At 36.0% G+C, this 18634-nt stretch overlaps 1 protein-coding gene across 3 annotated transcripts in view; it reads left to right on the forward strand.

The window, feature by feature from the left end:
• Positions 1-18634, forward strand: part of PPP2R5E (protein phosphatase 2 regulatory subunit B'epsilon) — a 155513-nt gene that overhangs the window by 68197 nt on the left and 68682 nt on the right. For all 3 annotated transcript variants that reach the window (XM_079126301.1, XM_079126300.1, XM_079126299.1), the window contains exon 3: positions 17113-17309. In XM_079126301.1, coding sequence (XP_078982427.1) covers positions 17113-17309 — 197 coding nt within the window. The remainder of the gene's footprint in view (positions 1-17112; positions 17310-18634) is intronic.

Raw genomic sequence — 18634 nt, forward strand, 5'->3', positions numbered from 1 at the left:
GAAGCATCTGTTCATTTCCTTAGCTCATTTGTTGATTGGGTTATTTGTATTCTTCATGTAGAGTTTTTTGAGTTCTTTATATATCCTGGAAATTAGTGCTCTATCTGAAGTATGAGTAGCAAAGATCTTCTCCCACTCTGTAGGCTCTCTCTTCGCGTTGCTGATAGTTTCCTTTGCTGAGAAAAAGCTATTTAGTTTGAATCTGTCCCAGTTATTGATTCTTGCTTTTATTTCTTGTGCTATGGGAGTCCTGTTAAGGAAGTCTGATCCTAAGCCAACAAGGTAAAGATTTGGACCTACTTTTTCTTCTATAAGATGCAGGGTCTCTGGTCTGAGTTCAAGGTCCTTGATCCATTGTGAGTTGAGTTTTGTGCAGGGTGAGAGATATGGGTTTAGTTTCATTCTGTTGCATATGAATTTCCAGTTTTCCCAGCACCATTTGTGGAAGAGGCTATCTTTTCTCCATTGCATATTTTTGGCCCCTTTGTCTAGTATGAGAAAATTGTATTTATTTGGGTTTGTGTCCGTGTCCTCTATTCTGTACCATTGATCTACCTGTCTATTTTGGTGCCAGTACCATGCCGTTTTTGTTACTATTGCTTTGTAGTATAGTTGAGGTTCTGGTATTGCGATACCCCCTGTTTCATTCTTCCTGCTAAGGATTGCTTTAGCTATTCTGGGTTTCTTATTCTTCCAGATGAATTTCATGATCGCTTGCTCTATTTCTGTAAGGTACATCATTGGGATTTTAATTGGAATTGCACTGAATCTGTATAGCACTTTTGGTAGTATGGCCATTTTGACAATATTAGTTCTGCCTATCCAAGAACATGGGAGATCTTTCCATCTTCTAAGGTCTTCCTCAATTTCTTTCTTCAGTGTTTTGTAGTTTTCATTGTAGAGATCTTTTACCTCTTTAGTTTGATTCCAAGTATTTTATTTTTTTTGAGGCTATTGCAAATGGAGTTGTTTTCCTCATTTCCCTTTCAGCTGTTTCGTCGCTTGCATATAAAAATGCTTTAGATTTATGTGTGTTGATTTTATAGCGTGCTATTTTGCTGAATTTATTGATGAGATCTAGAAGTTTTCTAGATGAGGTTTTTGGATCCTCTAAATATAGAATCATGTCATCAGCAAATAATGACAGCTTAAGTTCCTCTTTTCCTATTCGTATCCCTTTAATTTCTTTAGTCTGCCTAATTGCTCTGGCTAGAGTTTCGAGAACAATGTTGAATAGAAGTGGCAAAAGAGGACATCCCTGTCTTGTTCCCATTTTTAAAGGGAATGGTTTCAGTTTTCCTCCATTTAGAATGATGTTGGCCATGGGCTTAGCATAAATAGCCTTTACAGTGTTCAGGTATGTTCCTACTATCCCTATTTTTTCTAGTGTTTTGAGCATGAAGAGGTGTTGTATTTTGTCGAACACTTTTTCTGCGTTAATTGAAATAACCATATGATTTTTATCCTTAAGTCTATTGACATGATGGATTACGTTTATTGATTTACGGATGTTAAACCATCTTTGCATTCTAGGGATAAACCCCACTTGATCGTGGTGCACAATTTTCTTAAAATGTTTTTGGATACGGTTTGCCGATATTTTGTTAAGGATCTTTGCATCTATGTTCATCAAGGATATTGGTCTAAAATTTTCTTTCCTTGATATGTCTTTTCCTGGTTTGGGTATGCGGGTGATATTAGCTTCATAGAATGAGTTTGGTAGGGTACCCTCCTTTTCTGTTTCCTGGAATACTTTGAGAAGTATTGGAATGAGTTCTTCTTTGAAGGTCTTGTAGAACTTGGCTGAGAATCCGTCTGGTCCTGGGCTCATAAAGGGGTTCTTTAAACACTAAGAGAAATAATAAGCCAATTGGAGACTCTGTGGTCACCTCTGGTAGTTGCATTTTGCTTGGTACAAGAAGGACATAGATGACTGCATGCTTGTCTGCTTTAGTCTACCTTAGAGTCTGTTAAAAAGATTAATTCTTCCAAGAGGTCCCTTCAGTGTACATTATAGTATTAGATGAAAAAAATGAAAGTGGTTATTGATAAACCCACTCATGTTACTCTTTAGCAGAAGTGGTATACTGTATACTGTATATAGGTACCAAATGCCTGGTTCTGAAGTTAACAGGGCCCCATTTCCAGCTGTATGATAGTGGGTAAGTTACTAAACATCTCTAACTCAATTTCCTATATGTAAAATTATCCTATAGATAATGATATCTCACACAGCAGGGTGGAAAGGATGATAGGAATTAATACGTGTAAACTGCTTAGAATGGGGACTGCTACAGAGTAAGTGCTTGCTAAGTTTTTACTATTATTATATGTATATGATATGACTGGGAAAGGATGACTCATTTTCAGAAAGAACTATTTATTCTGAAATAGGAAATGGCTCTTGAGACTGAGTTCTTTTTTCATAACTGACCTGCCCTCAGCGACTTGTGTTTATTTTGGTTTATACACCCAGTAACACATATCTTTTGACATTGTTTATAGTATTAATGATTCTATATTAGAGGCCATCATATTTTTGATTGAGGATAGATTCTGAGAAATACTCCAGTGAGGATTGTATGAATGAGAATCTTCTGGCTCATCTGGATGTGGGAACCATCTGTACACAAAGCATCTGATTTCATTTGAATTTGAAATGTACGTATTTTTAATGTATTCTCTCCATTCCTACAGAGAGCCTGGTGTGTTTTTTTCCAGACTTGTGTAATACAAGAATTTCTGGAATATAAATGGATGTCTTTCAAAGTGGTCTCGGCCCTTTGCAAGGATACATATCTGTCATCAACATGCAGTGCTTCATAGCATGAGTGTTTTGATTTCAGGGAAGTGGCTCAGAAGCTGTTGCTTGGTCAACTTTTTGTTATCATGGTAGATCAGTGTTATAAGCAAGCAATGTCAATTGCTCAAACTCCAGAATAAGATACTTTCTTTTATTAAGGTAATTGAAAAAGTCTGTTGGTGAAGACTTGCCTTACAATCTTGAGAAAAGTAGAATAGGTGTGACTGGAGAGGCTTCAAATAATTTGCCCGTTCGGATGCTTGAAATTTTCTTTGTTAAAACTAGCCCATTGGATGATGCTATTTTGTTATTGTTACTATGCAATTCTTGTAAATAGTACAGATACTCTTTGTCCTAGGGTAACAACTACCACATTATCAGAGGGTAAGGCAGAATTTTTTTTTTTCTTTTTTTTTTAAGTGTGGGCAGGTTGTGAGTGCAGGATGTGATTATGGTGAAAGTACTTGTGTGTGCCTTGGGACGTTGGAGGTGGGCTATAAAAAAGCAGGAGGGAATGAGGAAGACAAATTCATTGCCCTGCAGTTTAAATTCCTGCTACCACATACACTGGTCTAAATAAATGTTGAGAAAGGGTTCCATTTTGATATAAATTCTGGTTTTATGTCCTGCAGCTATTTATATACCTGAGCATTGACCCATATAGTAAAAACTGAATATCTTGCAACCTCAGTTTTCTTTGTGTAAAATGGGAATATTAAGTCTAAGTTGCAGGATTTTTGCAAAGCTTCAATGAGAAGACACTTAGGAATATCCTAGCTATAATATTGTATAGCCATATACAATAACCAGACAGCCAGGTGCTGTTTTCCTTCTTGTTTCTTAACCTGGTCCATTTAACTTATATGTAAATGAAGGCTTTTTTTTTCTTATGCTAATCTTGCTTCCCACCAGACTATAACTTTTTTTGAGAGCAAGTACTATTTCTTTTTCATTCTCTACACAATACATGCTTCTGTAATACCTTAATCTTTTCTTACAGTGCAAGCCATTTTACTTTTATATTTATTTAAATGACTGCTTTATTATATTCTCCTTTTGATCTGTAAGCTTCTTGAAGGCTAGAATCTTGTTTGGTTTTGCTCAGTAAGGTATATTTAAGGCCTAGACTTGTGCCTGGCATGTAAAAATGTGTTCTGCAAATAATTGTGAAATGAATGAATGAAAGAATGAATGAATAAGTCACACATGGTAGATTCTAAATGAATATTTATTCTGGGAATTTTGAAATTACCTATCATATTCCTTCCAGGCTTAGCCTGAAGCCATAAAGGAGGATATTAAAATTGTAGAATTTTAGCTAAGATCTTAGATCTTTAAATAACAGGGTGAAAGAGAAAAGATGTTTACAAAATACTTTGAAGTGGTTCAGTATTTTGTTATTTTAGTGGAAGATCAGTAATGTTTGTTTTGAATATGTTGTAAAAAACTCTTAAGTGTAAATCACTATTACTACTTTTAGTTAGTAATTGTAAGCATTAACATCCATGAGTACTGATATTAATTTAAAATTTATACTCAAGGATGAAGATGCCAAACATTGCTTGTTCCTTTCCCTTGCATAGTCCAATTGTATGGGAAGGAATCTTTGGGGATGGGTTGTATGAGAACTGGTATATCCTGGGCTTGGCAATGCTCCTTTATAATTTTTTGTTTCTCTGTCCCAAATACTCAGTTTTTCTGCCATTTATTCATCCAAATGCTCACTGTCTTTGCCTTCCAGGATTTTGGCACGATGCTGATGCAGGTCCTCACAGCTGAATCATTCATTTCACATTGAGTCAGCACCTTCACCTTTCCTCTAATCGTATTACAATTTTTTTCTGAAGTATTCTCACTGGTTATTAGTAGGTCAAGCTCAATTTTGTTTTCTTCAAATATGTTTTATCCAACTGGACACACAAGAAAGCGGGGGAAACCCTATGTATCTCAGCAGTTTATATATTTACTGGTTCATTGTTTTTTTGAAGACTGACATTTATTGAACATTTTCCATATTCTAGACATTGTATGAAGTATTTTATATATTACCTCATGAAATCCTTGAGTTATCCTCGATAGAACTAATATTCTTAAACTCATTTTTATAAAGGCTACTTAAGCTTTGCAATGCTTTTTTAAAACATTAATTTAGCAGCTAAATTTTATTGAGCTCCAAACGCATTCCAGATATACTTCCATGTGATTTTATTTTAATTTGCTCATTTAATTCTTAAGTCTACATTATGTGGTAGGTACTATTCTTATGCCCTGATTTACACATGAGGAAAGGCACAGAGAAGCAAGGCCATTCTTCAAATCCAGGCAGTCTGACTCTATGCCCATTATCTATCTCAACATTACCTCAGATTGCCCAGCATGTACATAGTGGCACCTTATTAGGATTGTGCATGGCCCCAAAGGACCACCTTAGTCATCTGGAAGAATTTAAAATGGGTTTCCATTTCCCTCCAAGTTCCCAATTTTGCTGAAAGCAATCTAATTCGTTTGACATCTTAAAACTTTCTTTGATGTTTTTCCAAATGACAGTTGACAGACGTTTGTAAGAGTGGACTTTGTTGCCTAGCTTGGTTTTAATTTTATTACATTTAATAAGATGAACTGGTACGTCTCATATTTGGTCTAATTTCTTAAGTGAAAGATATGGTAATGAATAGCAATATGTTTTCTGAAAGGGAAAGTCATTTTCAGTGAAGACTGAAGAGAAAATGTTTGTACTACTCAGTGGCCTGTTTAGTTAAGCCCTAGAGTCCACCATTAGACATAGAACGCTGAATTACATCAAGATCTGGGAGAAGACTGTTCTTAGAAATGCATTATTAGCATACACATCTTTAGATTTTTCAGTACCTCCTCCTACTCTTCAGACATTGTGTTTTGTGGCCAGGGAGCCAGCAGCATAGAAGGAACTTACTTTGTAAATATTTTAGCTGTAGCTAGTATCAAATCTTAACTATTCAGTGATTTGAAGTATTATACTTTCCAGGAACATTCACTGCCTTTTAAAAATTTCTGTATTACTGTTCTCCAAGTTTTGGTTTTGGAGTCATGCACTCACATTTATATTTTAAGTACACACATAGAAGTTTCTCTTTATTGTTTTATGCTTGAACACTACTGTTTTTTATACATGCTAAGAAATTAACTTCTTTTCTGTTAATATGATATTTCAGACTTGAATTTTCTCAACTCATATATGGACTTACATTTGTATATAATTTATATTAGTATTCTTTGTATGAAGCATACATAATTAGGGTGGTGTACCACATACTGTCATGGATTTTATTGCCCAGATTATGACTTTAATTATAAATGTATTCTGTTTACTACTTTTGGGATTAAAGACCATTTCTCTGTACTCAGTCCAATGTCACTCTCAGGAGCTTATGGTTTCATCTTTAAAATCCCATCTGAGGATCAGAAATGGCATCTCTAAGCTGGCATTGCATCATTGGATTGACTGATTTTTTTTTTTTTTTAATTTTAAACCTTTAATAAAAAGGTTAATGGTGCCTTTGAGTGGTAGCAGCTATTAAGCTGTGAATTAACAGACATTGGACTTAATTGATGTTAATGTGTTATCTATCTGTTTTAACTTCAAATCATCCTGTTAAAACAGCTGCAAGTTCATGTTATTCTGAAATGAATTGTACTGGTGTTAATCCTCAAAACAGATGGAAAGTACATAGGCCATTTTTATCCCTGTAGAAGTTATCTCTTGGGAAAGGATCCTCAATTAACAGAAATGGTTGAAAATAATGTGTTCTTTTATTGTAAATTTGTGTGTGTTTATGTGTGTGCATGTGTGTGATGTTCAGCTGTTGAGCGCTTCCTAAAAATCCTTAATTCTATTAATTTCTTTACCTATAGCAGTGGCATAAGTAAAAATAGTCTTTTTTGAAGGTTTTTTTTTTTTGTTGTTGTTGCTCATATTTCTGAATCTGGATGAAAATTGAATTTCATTGATGCTCTTAGGCACATCCAGGAAGTTTGCTGTTTCTTTTTATCAGTTTATGATTTTATGATTTGCTTCTTGTCTTACAAGTCAAATATTTATGAGAAGATAAATTATAATTATTTCCAGGTTGTAGGTAGATAGCTTTTGTTTAACTAGAATAAAATTTTAACAAAATTTTACTGTTTCTAGAAAGACTTCAGAATTTATTTTCTAAATGCTTTTAAAATAATTTTGAAGGTGTGCTAAAAATAAACATAAGTAATTCTCTTCAGAAGGTAGTCTTAACAACAGTTATAGAAGAGGAAATTGATTTCATTCTGTATTGAAGATGCTTGATAAATGTTTGTCAAAGGAATACTATTTTGTTGTGAAAAGCACTTCCTTATAAATGACTTTTACTTAATCTCACTTAACCATGTAAAACATATTTTCTCATTTTTTTAGATAAGGAAACTGATGCTAAGAGAAGCAAGTGACTTTACTAAATAGTCTATCAACTATTTGGTAAACTGTGAGGGTGTGATTCTATTCCAGAACCTGGGTTTGCAGGCACTGGGATTATAGGCACGTGCCCCGCCCAGGTTCTGCCCCATCTTTTGCATCATAAATGTGTCATTAAAAGCTGTCCTTTTCAATCCCTAGTACTGCCAACAAATAAAACAAAACACAACTGTAGTTTTAAATTTGCACTTAAGGACTTTTTGTATTAATGTATTAGGAAGTAATGCATGATACTTTTTTCTTTCTTTAGTATAATTTTATTTCTAGAGAAATAAGTTCTAATTTAAATTTGGATACATGCAGAAATAAGATTCAATGTGTGTTTACTTACTCAACTAATATTTTTGTATACTTTCTATATTCTAGAAACTCCTACCAGGAACTGAGAATTAAAAGGTAAATAGGACATGTGAGGTGCTGTTTTAAAAAAAAAACAGGTCAAGGGCTGAGGCTGTGTGTGAGGTACTGGGTTCAATTCACAGCACCACATATAAATAAGTAAACAAAAAAAAAATCACAATATAATGTGGCAAATGCTCAAGTGAAGGCATGTACAAGTTTTGTGGTGATTTTGTGCTAGTTTTTAAGGGCTACATGGCTGCCATTCCTATATTGCAGAACATATGGTTATCTTCTCAGCGTTAAATAAAATTGAAACTAGTATTGTAGTTACAGACTGCTGTTTATACTTCTAGGAAAAAGGGGAAATGGGAGTAATGTGACTCAGGAGTCCCCACATCTAGAATTTACCATTAATGGGCAAAGTGAAAAGTAAGGAGACGAGAAGGAAAGGTCCGGGTAGAAAATACATACCTGTGTATATGTGCATATGTGTGCCGGGTTGCCAGCTCTCCTTTTTTTTTTTTTTTTTTAAAGGAATTTTTGTTTATTCTGAGATTGGGCTTTCTTTTTTGTTGTTATTTTAAAGGTCCTTTCTGCAGGGTCTGGTGGTGCGTTCCTGGAATCCCAGCTACTCAGTAGGCTAAGGCAGGAGGATGGCAAGTTCTAGGCTGGCCTTGGTAACTTAATGAGACCCTGTTTTGAGGGGGTGGGTTGGAGTGGGGAGAAAAAACAGCTAGCAGCTGGGTGTTGGGGATGACTGGAATTGTTCCTGAGTGGTAGAGCACTTGCCTAGCATGAGCAAGGCCGTGGGTTTAATCCCTAGTACCACTAGTGGTGGTGGTGGTCTTTCTTTTTATGAAACTATAGTGAAAGTGAATGATGACCAGTTTTTTTTTTTTTTTTTTTTAACGCCTAACTGGAAGAGAAAAAAATGGCAACGTACTTTTTTTTTTGTTTGTTAATTTACTGTTATGTAAAGTCCTCAAAGGAGGGAACCACTGACATGGATACTGTAGAATACTATGTAAGTTTTGGAACCCTTTTGGCACAGCCCAGCAAGGTCCAGGAATTCCTCGTGTTCAAAAAGTGTTGGTTTCTGTGCTGCTCATGTCTCCAAGCCTGGAATAAGCCCTTAGGAAATGAATTAATAATAGAGACTTTGACCTGGTGAGTCAGAGGCTTTGGTGGCCCCTGTCCTGTGGTGAGTTTGGTAATGGGAAAGTAATTTTCACCTATAATTAGGAGTTGGTCAGTTTCTAAATATTTTATTTCTTGTGTTGACAAATTTCAATGGCTCCCTTGGCATTAGAAGATAACACACGGGGAATAGAAAATAAAGTGTTGGAAACAAATATTTATCATGTGTGTATCTGTGTGTGTACTTGTGTGCTTATATATTCCCTCTTTATTTTGATTGAAATGTAGTGTCAGAATAACATGAATCATGTAATTTGCTGCTGAGGCTGCCATACTTGTCTGTAGTGACCTTTGAGTTTTGCTTATAAATCAGTGTGTGTGTGTGTTTTACCTTTTAGAAAATGGAACTGGAGAGCTCCATGAGAGAATAATAATAAATACATGTTGATTATCTCAGCTGGGGAAAATAGTTAATATATTATTATTAAAAAATTAAATTTATCCACCTACATTTGTTTACTTGTTTAGGGCTGATTTTATTCTATTGTTTTGAAACATCTAAGTATTTGAAGAAATATCTGTTAAATTTTCCTTATTTATTTATCTATTTATTTATGCAGTGCTGGGGATTGAACCCAAGGGCGCTTTACCATAGACCTACATCCCCAATCCTCTCTACTTTTTAGTAGGAGACAGGGTCTTAATCGTTGACCAGGCTGGCCTCAAACTTGTGAATCTCCTTCCTCAGCCTCTTGAGTTGCTGTGGATTATAGGTGTGTGCCCCTGTGTATGGCTTCCTTTACTTTTAGATTGGCAGTGGAAGTACATTTATAGTTCCAGTGGTGGCAATTATGACTGTTAGTCATTGTTATTTATTATAGCCATTATTGTTATCATTATTGTTATTGGTGTGGAACCTAGGATATTGGTGTGGAACCTGGGATAAGACTACCTGGGATCAGATACTAATGCAGCTCTTCCTAGTGTGTGATGTTGGGTAGTTGACTCAGCTGTTCTGGATATCAGTTTCTTCATCTGAAAAACTGGAATATTAATAGTTGCCACTAATAAATAGAGGATTAACTTAGTACAGTGGTTTACAATAGATAAATGTTAATTATACTGTTATTGCCATTCTTTTTACCTTGAAACTTCAGTACTGGCCTTTTCTGCTTTTCAATAGTCTTTTTTTTTTTCTTCCCCCCTTTGGATGGTACTATAGATTGAACCCAGAGCCTTGCACATGGTAGGTAAATGCTCTACCACTAAGTCACATCCACAGACTCCCCCTCTTTAAAAATTTTTTTGGAATCAGGGTTTCACTGCATTTCCCAGGCTGACCTCCAACTTGTTATTCCCCCTGCTTCAGCCTCCTGAGTAACTGAGATTACCCGTGTGCGCCTCCATGTTCGGCTGGTGTCATGCTTTTGATCCTGCTGTAAAATTTGTGCTAGCCTTTCTGTAATATATGTTTTGATATAGAAAAAGTGTGTGCTAATAGTTAATGAAGTGTTTTGCAAGTTTTCTAATAGATTGACAAGAGTTCTAAAAGCACCCAAGTCTTCATTTACTTTTTTATAGTCAAGGCCAATAAGAAAACAGATGTTTCCAGGGGTTTTCCTTAACTTGGAAGCTGAAAGGTTTGACTGCCAACTTTGAGTAAACTAAGAGAAAGACTTTCAAAGATAAAGGAGATGAAAGAGGATTTTAAAGTTCTTGCTCTAAAAACAGTGGTTTTCAACCCTAGCCACACAGAAATCACATGAGGGGATATGAATTTCTGGCAGTGGAAAAAACAACCACCACCACCATTTTCCAACAGCAAACATTTTTGAACCCACTAATTTGAATATAGTAATATAGTAATTGAAATGTTCAAGAATTTAATGCTTATTTTAGTTAATTGGCTGTATGTTGAAGTACCTTGTGTGATTCGAATGTCATGTTTGGATCCAGTTCCTAGGACATGAAGCCTAGTTTTATTATTTGATTCATTATGAAGATTTACAATTATGTCCTTGTTTTGATGAAATGTTATTGGTTAGATCTGTGATTTATCAGGTGTCAAAATCAATTTCTAACGGAAGCACAGTTCTAATAAAATGAGGTTCTTTTAAGATTTCCTGTAATAACGTGCTATACACAGGAATGACTCTGCCTATGTCTGTGTTTAAAGGTAACATTTGGTGACAATGAATTGGATGAACCCCAGGGACATAATTATTTTACCATGTGTGCTGGTAATCTAGTATTGTACTAAGCCTCTTCTTAGACCCAAGAGATACTATTCTTACTTTTCTCTAAATATAAACTCATGTAAGACTTAGTAAGTAAAATATTCATGAATTTTGTTTAAGTTTACAAAAGGTTGCCTATGAGGGACTGATAGCATACACGGACACTAAACGGCAATGTTCTAAGGGTTAGGGTGGCACGGTTAAGAGATCCTAATTTCCACGCTTGTTCTGTGTTGATCCCTGATTTTTTTTTTTTTTTTTTAAGTTGGAGAAGTGGAAGTAAAGGAGTTGAGTGATTAATATCTTAGAATGTTTCGAAGTGAAAAGCATCGTTAATTTAGAAGGATTCTATTTTAGATCTTTTGGAGGGAAATGTTACAAATATAATTTATAAATATATTTCATTGAATAACAGATACTGTTCATTAGGAGTTCAGTAATGTTATAGTTTAGCTTCTAATGCAAACATCTTATGGAAATATTTATTCCATGCCTTTATTTATTAAGTAAATGTTTATTCCAAACATTTATTTATTTATTTATTTATTTATTTATTTATTTATTTATTCATTCATTCATTCATTCATTCATTCATTCATTTACTTATTAAGGTACTGGGGATTGAACTCAGGGGTACTTGGCCACTGAGCCACATCCCCAGAACCCTATTTTGTATTTTATTTAGGGACAGGGTCTCACTGAATTGCTTAACAACTCACTTTTGCTGAGGCTGGCTTTGAACTCATGATCCTCTTACCTCAGCCTCCCAAGCCACTGCGATTATAGGCATATACCACCACCATGCCCTGCAACATTTACTTTTATTGTATTTCCCCGTGTATTTTTTATTTTCATTTTTATTGATTGATTGATTGATTGATTGATTGATTGATTGCAGTTCTGGGAATTGAACCCAGGGCCTGTGTGAGGCAAGCACTCTATCAACTGAGCTATATCCCCAACCTGTTCCCCATGTTTTTTTTTTTTTTTTGCGATGCTGGGGATCGAACCCAGGGCCTGTGCTTGTGAGGCAGGCACTCTACCAACTGAGCTATATCCCTAGCACCCCCATGTATTTATAATAACTTATGTATAAATAAGTTCTAGCCACATCTTTTTTAAAAATTAATTTTTAAAAAAAATTGCCTTATTTTATGATATGGCTAATAAATATAGTGATATGTACCTTCTACCTTCTTTATTTATTTTGTTGGCATATTTGCAAGTGTGAATTTAACATTCTGATTTTTAGTTGATTGGAGTCTGATAGCACCAAAACTAAAAGACACCAAACTTGAATTTTATTTCTTCTTCCTTGCTACTTGTTTGCTTTTCAGATTGCCAGTGCTTTTCATAGTTCTGATTGAGCCAAGCCTCAAGAGAAAGCTGATCTTGGATCCATGATCTTGTGCCCTAAACATTAGGTAGGATAATGGAAGTTAATGACTAGGGAATAATGAGCTTCTGCGAATGGTAAATAACAACCAACCTTTTAAGCCATAATGAGGGAGAAGGGAGTTCTCTTTCTCACTCCTATTATGATTTGTGGGTCAGGGAGAGGGACTGTGATTAAAATACATAATGGATCCTGTGGACTGTTCTTTAGATATAAGGAGAATCAGTTGTTGCCACTGAATCTGAATTTGTACTCTTCTCTACTCTTGACTGTGTCCATTTTTCCATTACATATCACACTTGTAAATTTTAAAGTTATTTGTGTATGAACACCTTGAAGGGGCGGTAGTCATTTGCTCTAATTGTTGACAGTTGTTAGCAATGCTGGGAGATGGTGATCTAAAAGATATATGGAAAAAATGATTAATGCTAAAAAGGAGAGTAAGACAATACAGTGAGAAATGTAACTTAGTTTGTCCCTACACTGTTTTCTTGGTGAGAAGCACATTTTGGAAATCAGTTTTAAGTGTTCTTCTAGATTCATGGAGTCTGACCTAATATGATTTTATCACCTGTTATGACCGGATCAGTTATTCTCCCCTTTAAACAAATACTAACATTGGATGGATAGTCATTGTGCTAATGACCTTCATGGTATTATTACATAACTACTTATTGATTCCTCGTTATTTATGGTATGATTTTGTGGGATTTTTCTCCCTGGGGGCAGGCTAGCTTTTGTAGACCAGGGGTTTCCATTGGAAGATAGAAAGAAGTACCCACTTTCTGATCTGCTTGGGGATTCTATGATGACCTTTAATTTTCTTTTAAGTTACTTCAGAAGTGTTTAGATTTTCAGGTGATTTGGATTTGGGAGGTGGGTAGCTAGTGTTATTTATTTAATGCATTGTGATTGGAATTTACTGACTATCTGCTTTCTGTCATTTATGAGATTTTTTTCTTTATGGTTTAGTAACTGATCCTTTTTATAAATGACTCTTTAAAAAGAATATTTATATCTGCTTCTGAAACTGGTTCCATACATAGATACTAAACTTCTTTAATTTTTTTGAAACCCTTGGGACTATTCAGAGTGTACCTTCGGATCCCTGCCTGTCCTACCTATTAATTCTACCTTTTCATAGTCCACAGGGGCTAGGTAGATGAGAGCAGAAGGATTGGGAGCAACATAGCTATGGGGGAGGAGTAGGACAGTTCAAGGGGCAGCCGTTACTGGTTCTTGCTTGGAGTAATTGTGGTTTTTGTTTTGTTTTAAAAGAGATAAGGTCTTGCTATGTTGTCCAGGCCAGCTTGAATGCTTGGACTTAAGCTGTCTTCCTGCTTCACCTACTCACTTTGTCCTTCCTGTAGCTGGAACTATAGGTGAGTTTCACCACACCTGGCTTTTGGAATGTTTGATAGGTTATTCTTTCCCCACAATGAAATAGTTTCTCTTCCTTTTTAAATCATTACTGTAAAGGCCCCCGCACCCTGCCTTGCACCCATCCCAGCTTTTGATTGCTCTTGACTGCCTAAGTTCTTCAATTTAATGGAGTTCATTTTAGAAGAATTTAGTTTGTGATGAAGGATGAAGCATAACTTTGACTCTGTATGTTAATCTCTGGGGGAAACACAACACCCCCCCCCCCCCCCCCCCTTTCTGGAATATAGTAACTTTCTGGCCGTTGATTGTGTTCGAATGGTACCTGGTGGTGATGAGCCCAGGCCTGGAGCCAGATTGCCTGTTTGAAACCTGTCTCCAGTGCTTATTAGCTGTAAGACAGATTACTGAATCAGTCTCTATCTTGGTTTATTTATCTAGTAAATTCTAAATAGTACCTACTGTGTAGGGTTGTTGTAGATATTAGAGATGTAATATGTGTGTTTAGAATAGTACGTAGTAAGTATACCCACTCTGTTCAATAAATGTGTATGCTATTATCATTATTCCATCTGCAAGTGGTTAGCCTGGCTCTCGTTTATCTGTGACATACCAGTTTGCATAAACAAAGGATAAATTCCAATTGCTTGACATTAAAAATGATCTAAATGTTACAGCCCGAATTTTTGAATTAAGTAAATGAATCTCTTGACTGTTATTGCAGTAACTACAAATATTAATTGTTGTTACTACTAAAATGTTGATTTGCTCTCAGAAAGGCCATCATTTACAGATGTTTTGTAATTCTTGTGTGCTGTGTTAAGGAGGTCTCCGTGTGAACAGTCTGATTTTTAGGCTTTATTAAAGTCATGATTTCAAAAATTGCAATTTCCCCTGAAGATTTTAACCTTTAACCAATACTCCATTTAATAAGCTTTTTTTTTTTTTTTTTTTTTTTACAGCATGAAAACTTTCATTCAGCTTAAGGTGTGGGGTCTGGACTATGTTGGTCCTGTGCATGTAATTACATACTAGTTAAGACTCTGCAGTCATATTCATAAGCAGCTGTATTTAGTTTTTGCTTATTTATTTATTTGAAATACCTGAACAGGTATTGCTTAAAGAGAAAGCTTGATCTGACTGTTGTCTCAGGCTAGATGTTTTAAAAATGATTGATTATAGGAGCACAGAATAAGCTGTATATTATGCCTTAAATCCAAAGTATTTGATTTTAAGATATATTAAGTTGCTGGGGACCTTTGGAGGTGTTGGGGTGAAGTGAAACTCACTGTTAAACAATTACTAAATTTACAACTTGTTTATGCCGAGAAGTATATAGTGGTGATACTACATACCTTCAAATGTATTATTGTTTCTTGTTCCCTAATATCCTTTGGAAAAGGTCTGTTTTCCTTTCAACTATGTTTTGTGGTTGGGGGAATTATTTATGAAGTCCAGGGTGACTTGGCTGGTGCCCTGGAGCTTGGGTTGAGGGATATGGGTAGGAGATGGGAGTTAATGGAGCTAGTTATGTGGATCCCGTGTGTATCAGCCTGAGGCTTGTCCCCGCCCTCCTCTATGGGGCTCTTGGCTATAAGGTGGGTTCTAGGGGATGTATCAATCCCCTCCAGAGAGTGGGTGACCTGCATTGCAAGGCCACTCTAGAGCATTTACTGGAAGACTGACAACTGAGGATGGTTGCTAGTGACTGGCCAAACACTGTTAAAATCTTTCTTGAGTAGTACGAAGGGAACCTGGGAGTATGGCTAGAGACTTGGGCATTGTGCCCAGCTCCATAACTCATTCTTATGTTGATCTCAGTGACTGTGTCTAATTTTCTTTTTGAAAAATGAAGAATAACCATGCCACCTGCTTACTTCTAAGGATATTCTGAGGAGTAATGAGTTAATTGTCTTGAGTAAAGGCAGCAGAGCCTACCTTGGTCATAATTTTCATTGCCTCTTCAGTGATGCTCTAGTTTAGGGAAATAAAATGGTAGAGAATATAGGAGTGGATTTGGTTGTCTGTAGCTCAATTGTGTATTTCAGATCCAACTGTAGAACAGACTCTTTTGTAGCTGGAGAATTTAAACTAACCTAAAATTTCTACATTTTTTTTTTTTTTTTTTTAACCAAGCCAAATGCCTGACCTGCTGTTTGCTTGAAAAAGAACAGATGTCTGTTCTGAGAACATATTAATAAAGACGTTAGTGTTTTTTTCCCCTGTGTAAGGGAAGAAGGTGGATCAAAAGAGAGTGTAGATGAAGGGAATTTGCTCTTATTTTCCTACTACTGGTGTGTGTGTGTGTGATTTAGTACCAGGGATGGAACTTGGGGGCCCTCAACCACTGAGTCACACCCCCTGCCCTATTTTATAATTTTATTTAGAGGCAGGGTCTTACTGAATTTCTTAGCATCTCACGGTTGCTGAGGCTGGCTTTGAACTCGAGATCCTTCTGCCTCAGACTCCTAAGTCTCTGAAATTTCAAGCGTGCACCACTGTGCCTGGCTGTTTTTATTTTTACTTATTTGTGTTTTTGTACCAGGGATTGAACCCAGGGGTGCTTTACCACTGAGCCACATCCCCAGCCCTTTTTATTTAAAAAAATGTTTTTTATTTTTTATTTTGAGATAGGGTCTCACTAAGTTGCTTAGGGCTTCGCTGAGTTGTTGAGGCTGGTTTTGAACTTACGATCCTCCTGCCTCAGCCTTCTGAGCCGCTGGCTTTACAGTTGTGTGCCACCGCACTCATGTAGTGTGCTCTTTTTTAGAGAGTTGTTATTTTTTCATTTTGTTAGGTTTTCAAGTGTCTTTGACAAAGAAACTTCGCAAAAACAAAACAGAAAATAAAAACACACAATAATTGCTTTTTAAATACCAAGGATGTCAGCATGAAATTAAAATGGATAGACTGACATTTCTGCTTTGAAATTTTTTTAGTAAAACTAATTTAAACCAACAGTGAAAACTTCTGACTTCATCTTATAAGGGGAAATTTGACATTTTTCAGTGTTTTTGAATTTAAGGGTATTGACATCAGTTTTTTGTTGTTGTTAAAATTTGCTTCAACCTTCTAATGGCTCTTGGGATTTTAGTCAATCTTTGGTTGCAGAATAGCAAACACAGTCAATTGTGTTGGTACATTGTAGTTTTTAGAACCAAGATCTCTGAAGTAGTGTATATGTTATCCCCTCCCCCCATGTGTAACTGTTAAAAAGAACACTATTGTCATGTGAATTCTTTTTCTTTTGAGCTTGCTTTTGAAGTAAATTTCGCAGAGAATTCCTGTTTCTTAGAAATTGATGACAGACTTAAACCATTTCCTTTTTTTTTCTTAGACGTTCCAACCTCAGAGCAGCCTGAACTGTTCCTAAAGAAACTTCAGCAGTGCTGTGTCATTTTTGACTTCATGGACACGCTATCTGATCTTAAAATGAAAGAATACAAGCGCTCCACTCTTAATGAACTGGTGGACTACATTACAATAAGCAGAGGCTGTTTGACAGAGCAGACTTACCCTGAAGTAGTTAGAATGGTGAGTTTCTTTTTTCCGCCGCTGACACTTTTAAGCATCTTCCGTAGTGACTCACATATGTATTTATTACAGAGTGAGGTCTCTGGAGGTTACCTTCACAAATGAGAGCCAACCTTCTGAGAGCTAAGTAAAAGTAGTCGGCACAATACTAGAATCTGAAGAGCATGATTTCATGAGGATGAAATCCAGAACTTTTCAACTACAGCAGCATTGAAGGAATCAGTAACTTCAAAATATGAAGCCAAGATTGCCAGGGTATTATTGGATTTCTGGCCTTGGAAAAAGAACAGACACAGGAAAATCAACCAAAGTTTTAGATCAGTGTTTGAAAAATATTCAATCCTGTTGGATGTCTTGCTTTTTGTCCTTCCCATTCATTGTGGTATATTAGAAATGCCTTTACACTTAATAAAATTGTGATTGTAGACTGTAGTAAAGCCCTCTCTTGGCTTTAGAACTAATCCTCTCTATAATCTCCTTGAAATCAGGGGTGATGCCTTTCACGATTTTAGAACGGTGTGTTACACTTTGTGTGTTTGTTAGGAATTAATAGGAAGAAACATTAGTATAGCGTGAGTAATTATGTTCTTATTGAGTCAACAGTTATATTAGTCTTTTAAAAGTTGAGCAAAAATATGGTTGTCTGTTAGATTTCTTTGGGAAGGTTGCCTTCCTAGACATCTCAGAAGATTTTAGATCTAGAAACATGCTATTTAGGGGTGGGTAGAATGGAGGATAGGGCTGGTGTACCTACTCCTGAAATTAAGCTGCAGAGGTAACGAAAAGGTCAGTGTATCATTGGGAATCCCATTGGGGGAACTGGCATACTCTCATATACTGCTGAACATCTATCTAGCTTTATTATTTAATTTATTATTTGTATTCAATAGGTGCAGAAAAGAAAAATTGTGATGGTTAGAAATGATTTGGGAAGGGGCTTGAATTATCTTGGCTTGAAAAACTGATATATGAAGGTTGTTTCAAAACTATGCCAAATATGCCAGATCTATAGATGAATGGGCATTGGAGTTGTTATACATCCTTGTAAAATACAAGAATGTAATGTTACAGTGTTTTGTAAATTACTTTTATTGTGGCTCTTGCAGTACTTCTTACCCTGAAGCAGTTTTACTTCACAGGGAACATTTGGCAATGTCCAGAGACATTTTTGGTAGTCACAACCAGGCACAGCAGGAGGATGTGTTTGGCAGTTAAGATGTCTAATGGTGCACAGGACAGACCACATAACTAAGAATTATCTGATCACAAATATCAGTAGTTGCACTGTTGGGACTCCTGCTCTTGAGTGTGTATGCTTTCTAATT

The sequence above is a fragment of the Sciurus vulgaris genome (genome assembly GCF_902686455.1).
Source record: "Sciurus vulgaris genome assembly, chromosome: 2".
Lineage (NCBI taxonomy): Eukaryota > Metazoa > Chordata > Mammalia > Rodentia > Sciuridae > Sciurus > Sciurus vulgaris.